Raw genomic sequence first — 10,108 nt, 5'->3', positions numbered from 1 at the left:
TAGCATCAGTATAAAAAGTCACAAATATTCTTGAAGGAGGGTGCTTAAGCTGCAACAATGGACGTGAGGGAATCTACAAAGAAGTAGAAAAACTAGATAGACAATGTGTTTGCCTCCTAAAAGAATGAAACAAACAAAAAAACAAACTTACCATAAGAAAGCGCGGACACCGGTGGGAAAAAGTCTGGTTATTTATCTCTATCAGCTGTTAATTAACGCGTAATGCACCAACACAAGTGCATCACTTACGTAGGTTACGTCGTAGCTCTACAAAGGCTCATCGCAGATAAATCAGGCATCAGATTGTACATGACCTCATATGTGACCTCTTCTGATACAATTTGAAACGGAGTTGATAAACTTAACAGCACACACACAAACACACACAGAAAAGGCGAATCTGTGCTTTTGGTTGTAAAATATTTGTGACACGTCGAGGAATTCACGTTAACGATAAATGTAGAATTTCAAAGTGTAGCTTCAATATTGTCTTCCGTTTATGCAGGGAAGCGTGGCGTTGTCCAATAGGGGGCGGGGGGGTCATGTTTTGGAGAGAAACGTTGGGTGCGTTCCCGGAGCAACAGGGAAGATGGCAGCCCTCACATCTCTAACCCAGGTAAAGATGCCGTAGTATATGACTTATAGTTTAGATCAGACATATGATTTTTCGAAGCGTGATACAATATACGTGATTCATGGCAGTCGGTTTTAATGTAACTGCGAACTGAAGACGAGTTCCTCTTTAAATACAGCTGGTAATGAGGCAGGCAGCTTAGTAGAAAGAAAGGCCTATTGCAGTACCGTTAGGTAGCGGGCTGGATAGCATCAGCTGGCAGTACCTAGCAGTGTGGCCATTTACCTACGCCCGAAATATATAATATGCAGTCGCCCGATTATTATTATACGTTTAAGACAATAAGCACCACGAAAGCTGTACATAAGGTTACAGCAAAGTGGAGCGTAAATGGAAAAAAGTGTCCATAAACTATAATAACGTTCACTCATCGAGCTAGCAAGCCCTAGCTAACCTAGCCTAGTACTGCAAGGATGAGGATAAACGCTCATCCAAGCAGGCTGTGCATTGAGCTGTTTAAGATTCATCATGCCGAAATAAAACGGTTCTTAGCTCTCATTGTGGGAGTTAATGTCGAGGCTGATAGCATCCACGCTAATGATAGTCTTGCTTGCCGAGTTTGCACGTCAGTTGTATAATATGATATGATATGAATGAACGGATTTTAAATAGCAAAATAGAGAAGCGTTATATGTTATATATTTGAATGACCTGTTATGTTGCGATATGCACGTCCTCTATCTGCACTGAAATAATTCTCCTCAGTTCTTCTTCTTCTTGTTCTTCTTTTTCATCTTATCCAAAACTAATGCCTTATGGAGTGTGGAGGCCCCAAGGGTCAGGCAAAAATATTTTACTTGCTGGGGTTATTTTTGCTTGGTTTCTTTCAGCTGGCAGAAAAAAAATGTCGTTTAAAATACAGTGATAGTGGTAGCTGCATTTGATGGATGGATGATGAATTCTATTTCGTTTAAGTTTTATTTATATAAATCACAACAGTCGCCTTAAGGGGCCGTGATTCTGGTGAGACAATAATGATACAAAACCCAGAAAGTGAATGGTTTTACAGGTGGTGACCACAGACTGTTGCTCTCTCCTTATGCCTCCTCACTGATTTTTCTGAAGCTTGCCTACTAAATAAGCTTCTGGCCTTATCACAGACTGGTAGTGTGACCTCTGTGTGATGTCTTCTTGGGCTGTCTAAATGGGTGAACTGGAGCAGCATTTTATAGTAACAGCTCCTTTATTTAGTGTTTGCATTGATGACAAAGGATAACAAACTGGGATTGTTAATTCTTGTGGTGATGCAGTGTGAGGTCTCTATGTTAATCCTCTGTTACTCTGATGATTACCCACAATACTTTCCCCTTACTATGTGTAACACATTTTATCATTTGCATTCTGCTGTATACATTGGCAGTGTGATCATATAGTGATTTCGGTTTGTGCCAACAAAATAAAAAAGACTGAGACAACCAGTGTCTTAAATTACCAAATTTGTAGATAATACTATGTATGTATGCTCTAAACCGTGGTACACAGTCACATGCCTGCATTTATGATGAAGGATAACAAAGTGGGATGGTTACAAACCGTACGAGGTCTGTGTGAAAAGATGGCATCACATCAGAGTTAGCTAGCTATACTCCAGATAGTTTTTACTGGTAACGATTTGACTCAACAAAAGCATAACAGAAATAATCCACACCAGATGATAATAAACCAAAAATCCCAAGTTCAGATTCTATTTGTATTTCTTTTAAGTGCCATATATTTTTGTCCACAACATTCACAGATGTGTTACCTCTATGTCAGAGGTGTCAAAGTCATTTTAAGATAAGATAAGATAAGATAACCTTTATTAGTCCCACACGTGGGAAATTTGTTTTGTCACAGCAGGAAGTGGACAGTGCAAAAGTTATGAGGCAAAAATTAGAATACAATAAGAATAAATACAGTACACAACTGTACAGAATAGAATAAAATAAAATACTATATACAGTAGAATAAAATAAATATACAATAAGATAAAAATAGAATACAAATACAAATACTATATACAACTGAGTAAAAATACAACGATGACAGAAAGACAGCGATGACAGAAAGACAACGATGACAGAAATTTTTACACCTTAAGTGGGTCCAGTGAAACTCCCCTTTCTGTCAGTGTAAAGAAGTTAAATATATAACTGTTTTTCTACATGATAAATGAAAAGCTGTTGCAGCAAAGAAAGAAATCTGTCAGCACAACTCTTTAGACTGAAATTGTAAGAAATAAATGTCTCCACTTACAGAAAAAGTTCTGGTAGCTCATTACCCAGATGGTCCAGAGGGATGCTTTCCTTAAGCTTAGTGTAAAGCAGTGGTTCACAAACGGGCTAAATATTTTTCTTTTCAGTGACTGGTGTGAACCTGCTTGTTGCTGCAGATCTTCTCAAACATGGGTAACAGTTAAGACTGCTACTCCGAGTTCATATTCAATGCCCAGCTTTGATCTGTATTTTGTCTTGATTGAAGCCACAGCATAAAGCCTACCTCACATAAGTAGGATGTTGCAAAAGGAAGATGTATGGTCAAAGTGGGTAATCTTTCTCCACTCCAATCCAAAATGCAGCCAGTGTCTTTGACTTAAACGGCATCCTCTTTGTTGAATCAGAGGTGAGATAAATGAACTGTTCCTCCTCAGATGTGTTGAAGCCAGCAAGTGGTGTTGCACTGAAGGGGTCACGGATCCAGTCATCCTTTTTTTAAAATCCGGCACCAGAAAATATCTCAAGAAATGTTTCTGAAGGGCAGACATGTGTTCTTTCATGCATGAGATCACTGTGTTCTGCAGCTTGTTGTTGTCAATGAATGATTTCAAATTCAAATGAGTCCACATTTCCTCATTTCCCAGCCATAGCTTGCTAGTCTAGTCTGCAGATCCCCACAAAGTCCTCCTGTTTGTTACTCTCAGTGCCTTCATCCATCTGTAGAGCAAAGCGGCTGTCACACACCTTAAGCTGCTCCTCTGTGTCCTTTCAGATATCATAAATAGCCTGTAGTTTGCTGGCTGTTGTGTCATCAGTCATAGTTGAAACCATATCCATAGCACAGCGAAGTATTTATTACTCCTCAATAGTGTGTGGTAGAGCTGGGCGATATGAGATTTTTTCATATCACGATATGTTTTTTTCATTTCAGGCGATAACGATCTATATCACGATATAAGCCAAATAACTATATTTGTAAGATTTAAACGTGCCATTGCTCACAAGTAAAATGTGAAATAATCAGCAGCTTGTTTTTATTTAAATATTTATTTCCCATAATAAGTTCAACAGGGTAGATGTACTTAAGGAACATGAGACTTTTTCAGATAAATAAAGGCAAATATTGCAAACTACACAAAAGGCAGCCGCTAAAGCGTTTAAGTTTCAAAATAGAACAAACGAAACAGACTAAATTGTCAATTCCACTTAGAAACAAAATATTAATTCTAAAAATAAATCTTAGTTTGTTTTACAGAAGAACAGACAAAACTAACTTTTGTCAATATCAAATGAACTGAGAACTAAAAGGAAATTCTCAATCTCTCCTTGTTGTATAGCTGAGCTTTTTAAACAGTTTTAACAGTTACTTTAGTCTGACAAACGCCGAATGACGAATTAGCGCTTCCAGTCAGAGACTGAGGCTACGTCCACACGTACACGGGTATTTTTGAAAATGGAGATTTTCCGTTTTCGTTTTAAAAAATAATCCCGTCCACACATAAAGGCAGAAATGAAGGAAAACGCTGCTATGAACATGCCAAAGCAGCAGGTGGAGCTAGATTCCTAACCGTGCGGAAATGTTGGCCAATCAGAAGTCTAGAAGCCTCGGTGGGAAAAAGTAAACAAAGCTGGGGCATAGAAGCAGAACCGAGTCGTATGTGTGGACGGACAGTAACTGTGTGTATATGTAAGCATTTAAACACTGCAGAGAGTAGAATTAACAGTAACAGTATTGTAGAAATTCATTTCACCGAAACAATAACGTGGCGCACAGTGTCACGCATGCACCAGTTTATTGTATTTCCAGACTTGCTTTCGGCACAATTTACAGTGCACGCTACTCTAATTTTTGTCAGACTTGAAATAGCCGAAATACCTTCACACTACGGAACTTCTATGGCTCTTCAGTTCGACAATCTCTCCGGCATTGTGTGGTTTTTTTTACACTGTGCCACTTGGTAGGCAACTTTGTTGAAGCTGAGCTGAGGATTGTCCGGAACAGAAAATAATAGTAAATAGACACTGTTGAGCACGACAATTCACAAGTTTTTGTCTGAAAAAGACAACTGACTTGTCTTTGTGCTCTAGATGTTTTGTCTCCAAGTGGGATCTTCGCTTGTTAGGCTTTAAACTGTCTCAAGGTAGCAGTTTTAAGACAGACAACACACTGCAGCCTCTCCTCATTACCCACCATTGTACAGGTGTACTCAAAGGCTTCTCCTCTTTGGTTTGGAAGCATATTTGGCAATGCATCATCTTCTGCTTTGCGTTTGTGTGGGAGCCCTGTCAAAAACCTGTCTATTATGCTAGCAGTGTCCAAGCATTCTTTTTTTTTCTGCTAATACATGCAGGCAGGGATAGCTCAGTAGGTAGAGTGGCGGCCCCATGATCGGAAGGTCGGGGGTTCGATTCCCCTGAACAGCTACCCTGAGGTACCCCTGAGCAAGGTACCGTCCCCACACACTGCTCCCCGGGTGCCCAATGGCTGCCCACTGCTTCACTAAGTGAATGGGTTAAATGCAGAGAGGGATTTTCCCCACGGGGACCAATAAAGTACACCTTCTTCTTCTTCTTCTTCTTATCTCTGTCCTGTCTGGGCTTTTAACAGAACTGTCATTATTGTATCACACTTCAGTAGCGTCATCATAGGTCATCTTTTTAGTCGTTCTCTTTCTGCCCTATCTGGTGATACATGTAGACCGTCTTGGTTAGAGTAGTGTCAATCAGTCTCTGGACCAATTTTCTCATTTAGGGAATGAAGCAGCATCTGCAGACAGTCAACAAGGCCACTGTACTGCAACTGCAGGTTGCTTATCCCGAATGCTCGGCCCATTCATCAGCAAGGGTGGTGAGCTACTCTAATGCTCGAATCACAGTGTCATCAGGTGGCGTGTTGTTAGGGATAAACGTGCAACAACTAGCCTTGAACATCCTGCATACCCTGCCCTTCTCTGCCTGCCAGGGCGAAGGACACTGTCTCAGCTGAACTCTGGACACATACACACACACGCACACAGACATATATATACACATGCAGATATACACTCATTCCCCCTCCCCCTCCAAACGCCTTCGACGCTTATTCCCTTCCGATGCTGACGGTGGATCAAGAAGACCAGCACATATGCTGCAGGCCCGGATGCACTGTCTACACTGGCTGTCTCTCACCCTTTACCCACCCCTGTTGCTTGTCATGTGTTCTTTGGTGTATTAAGAGTTTTTTCATGTGCTATGTGAAGAGATGTTTTTTTTTCTGTTCTCAAACTGATCTCCCTGTTGGAGCTCAGTCTGGGGGGAGTTATTTTTTTTCTCCTTATCTTTCCTCATGTTGTGCATTTTCCATTGTTATACCTCTCTGACCTGTCTTCCCCATGTGATGTTTTCATGCAATGTATGTATGGTCGGAGGGTAAGATGGTGCCGCCACTGCGTGCAATTGGTCGGCAGCCTTAACATGAAATTTCCCACTCGTGGGACTAATAAAGGTATCTTATCTTATCTTATCTTATCTAAAGCCATTCTGTTCTGCCAAATCATCAGAGAAGTTGCATTTAGTTGTTCACAGAGCCCCTTCACTGCATCCCCAGTGTAATTCAGAAATCTCTACTGATTGTAATAACAAAAATTAATCCGATATACACGCATTTTTTTTAAATTGTCCAGATAAAGACTGACTCAGAACCCCCGCAGGTATTTGATTTCTAGCTTTAAACTCGTCGGGCGTTCCACGGGGAGTGCCCGAGGAGGTCAGGTGCTGAAAGCCGACACAATTTACATGTTTTTGAGATGAGACTAGGCTGAAAGCCATGGCAGACTTTCTTATGATATATATGGGTATGTGCCATCCTGGAGGAGCTGGACTACCTTTGCAACCTGAATGACTTGCAGTTGCTGTCTTATACTACCAGTAGTGTTAAGGAGACTAACAAAAAGAAAAACTGACTGGAAAATCACTGAAGAAGGATGAGGAGGTCTTTGGCCAGCACCTGCAAAACCATTCTCCTTTCGGTTGTTGTCTTGTTGCCTCACCAGTGCACCTGCTGTCTCTTTGATTTGTACCAAAGAAAGAAAAATGGATTCAGAATGGTTTATTCTTCCTAACTAGACAGATTGAGTTTAACTGACCGGGTGTTTTACTGTGATAAGCAAGTGATTTTTGAATAGTGTAGATGTCATATATGTCTGTTAATCATTTAATAACTTTCTTTCTCTGTCACAGTTGTCCAGTGGGAACCCTGTATATGAGAACTTTTACAGGCAGGTAAGATGATGACACAAAACATAAAACTTTTAAGCTTCAACCTATTTTGTGTAAAAGAATATAAAAGATGGTACAAGAGAGAGATGCCTATGGAATGTAACACTGCACTGATGATTTGTTTTAAGGTGGATCCTGGGAATACAGGGAGAGTAGGACCAACAGAAGCTGCTCTTTTCTTAAAAAAGTCTGGACTCCCTGACCTTACTTTGGGAAAGGTAGGTAGCCAAAGTTACACATCACATAACAGCTGGTTATGGCTCTTAGATTTTTACCAGTCGACACACTCACACAGCTGTGCATCTGTTATCAAAATGATGGTTGAGTTTGTAGATAGGTTTAAGTTCTCGGGTAGAGTAGAAAAGTGCGTTATGAGAACCAGTGTATTTACCATTTGTGGTTGAACCCACAAGAACCTAAAATAAGGGGAAAATGTAACCATTTACTAAGGGCAGCCACCATTGAGAGTGTTCTAACTTACTGCATATGCATCTGGTACACTAGCTGCACAGGGGCTCAGAGGAAAGCACTCCAAGGGATCATTAACACCGCCCAAAAGATCACTGGCTGCCCTCTCCCCACACTGGAAGTTCTACACAACGCCCACTGTTTTAAAAAGGCCCAAAACATCATAAAAGACACCTCACATCCTGGCCACTCCCTGTTCGAACTGTTGCCCTCAGGCAGACGGTACAGGGCAATCAGAGCAAGGACTAATAGACTCAAACACAGCTGTTATCCAACTGCAATAACACATCTGAATACTACAAAAAAATGTCCATCACGCCACTCTTGTGTTAATCTATGCACGGTCTGAAGCATGTGTGTGGGAATGTATGTGAATGTTTTACTGTTATATCTTATTAGTATTTTAAGTATTCTATCTATTTTATTTATTGAATTTTATTGTTTTATTTATATTTTGATATTGCTAGGGATGATGCAATGATCGGGGACCATTCTTAATTTCGTTGTTCTCATGACAATGACAATAAAGTTTCTGATTCTGATTTGGCAGTATTTTAATCTAGAAAGTAAAAATATAGTTCTGTGTAGGCTTTGTCATGTGTGTGCACACAAACAGACACAAATCTTCAACAACAGAGGAGGAACAAAGTCACTGACATCTGTCAGTCTGGAAAGAGTTACAAAGCTAATTCTTTGGCAGTCCAGGGAACCAAAATGAGCGCCATTATCCACAAAATGGGAAAACTTGGAACTAGAGATTATAATTGATATAAATTTAGTGATTCCAATTCCATTATCAGTTCGATTCCTGGTCGATTCTCATTTTGTTTTCATCGGCTCCGCTTTGAGAGTCACCATCATCTCTGAGCAGCAAAGACAATATTTGTGCAAATTGATTGCACGTTGTGTGGTCAAATGTTTGCACATGTTAGAGGTTGTGACCATTGCTGGGGTCGTTGCTCACAAAAAGTAATGTGTTACTCTTACTTGTTACTGTTACTGCAGGACAGCTCAGTTTGAAACAGGCTGGACCTACTCTCAGTCTCTATTCTATCAGTGATACACAGTTTTCTCTGTGATAAGAAGGCTTGTCAGAATTGGAAGCAGTTAAAATGCAGAGAAATATTAAGATGAGATTCTGCAACCAGTTGCAGTCCTATATCGTCACATTCTGGGACCATACTATGTCCTGCAAGATGCCACCGCTGACCCCAGTAGAGCGGGGTTTATCAGACACTACCATTAGAATTTGAGAGTGGAGAGGGGGGAATGGCCCGCTGCAGTCCTGACCTCAGGCCCATTGAACAGTTGTGGTATCAGGACGTGCTGTTTGTGCCAGAGTGAACAACACAGCTACACTGGCTGACTTGCAACAGTATTGTTTGACCAAGCAGGCGACCACCATGAAGACTGGGTGAGTGTTGTGGCTGTGTTTGGTTCTTCCACATGCTATTGAGCCTCCTGTTTTTTCTGGGCACAGCTCACATACTCAGCTAAACCACAGTAACGTAAGACTAATGGTTGATAATGTTATTTTTCCATTTCATCTTTTCATTTGTTTATTTAACCTTTAATCATGTACTTGTGCGTTGTGTTTCAGATCTGGGATTTGGCTGATCCTGATGGCAAAGGCTACTTGGACAAACAGGTGAGGTAGAGTTTTAGAGATGATTGTAAATAAACAAAAGCAAACATATACAGATTGATCTACATCACACTGTCCAAAGAAACAGTAATAAAAATGTACTTTTGAGAGCATGGAGGAGAATATGTTTAATTCTCTTAGACATACTGTTGTTCTAATTAATAAAAGCAATTGGTAGAAGTCTTTTTAATACTACATGTGAAGGACACAATGGGAAGCACTTTGTTTTCTTACTCAGGGGTTTTATGTGGCTCTACGACTGGTTGCCTGTGCTCAGAACAGTCTGGAAGTCAGCTTGTCCAGTCTCAGCCTAACAGTCCCTCCTCCGAAGTTTGTGAGTGTATTCCTCATTCGAGCAAAAACTGTCATATTTTGTATACAGAAACTACAGCTTACTAGAATTATAATTCTTTTGCTCATATTCATTTTGTAGATGAACAGACTCTGTCATACTCATTTCAATTCATTATATTATTAAACCTTTTCTTGAAAGTTGGAAAATGATCACTGTAACGTGTGATTGCAGAAGGACACCAGCAGCCCATCTCTAAGCAGCACAGCCTCTGTTCCTGCTGAATCGCACTGGGCTGTCAGGGTGTGTACAAATACACACACACACACACACACTGACGCAGACTTTGAGATGTTGAAGTAAAGCAATAATTACAGAATGGCCTTGAGAGATTGAAAAGAAGGCAACTCAATGTCTTTAGTTTTATGAAGATGTTTTGCCTCTCATCCAAGAGGTTTCTTTGTTTGTAAAATCCCAGGTAATAAACCCCTACTGGGGGCTGCCCCCTTTGAAGGTGGTCCCGAGGGTCTTTAACTGACTATTGATCATTTGAGTCCTGACAAAGAGGGTGTGAAAAATAGTGTGGGTTATTCCTGTCACCAGAGCCTCACTCCAGC

The 10,108-nt window shown here is 40.6% G+C and overlaps 1 protein-coding gene across 7 annotated transcripts in view; it reads left to right on the top strand.

The window, feature by feature from the left end:
- Window positions 1-513: 513 nt before the first annotated feature.
- eps15l1a (epidermal growth factor receptor pathway substrate 15-like 1a) overlaps window positions 514-10,108 on the top strand; it is a 56,672-nt gene continuing 47,077 nt past the window's right edge. For all 7 annotated transcript variants that reach the window (XM_085386031.1, XM_085386028.1, XM_085386030.1 and 4 more), the window contains exons 1-6: window positions 514-616; window positions 7,048-7,089; window positions 7,215-7,304; window positions 9,155-9,202; window positions 9,438-9,533; window positions 9,726-9,794. In XM_085386031.1, the coding sequence (XP_085242157.1) occupies window positions 590-616; window positions 7,048-7,089; window positions 7,215-7,304; window positions 9,155-9,202; window positions 9,438-9,533; window positions 9,726-9,794 (372 nt within the window). In that variant the 5' untranslated portion in view covers window positions 514-589. The remainder of the gene's footprint in view (window positions 617-7,047; window positions 7,090-7,214; window positions 7,305-9,154; window positions 9,203-9,437; window positions 9,534-9,725; window positions 9,795-10,108) is intronic.

This window comes from Rhamphochromis longiceps, linkage group LG17 (assembly GCF_057381845.1).
Source record: "Rhamphochromis longiceps isolate RC_006_pf linkage group LG17, R_longiceps_female_GT1.1, whole genome shotgun sequence".
Taxonomy (NCBI): Eukaryota; Metazoa; Chordata; class Actinopteri; order Cichliformes; family Cichlidae; genus Rhamphochromis; species Rhamphochromis longiceps.
The sequence above is the reverse complement of the archived record's forward strand: the minus strand, read 5'-3'. Positions and strand labels throughout refer to the sequence as shown.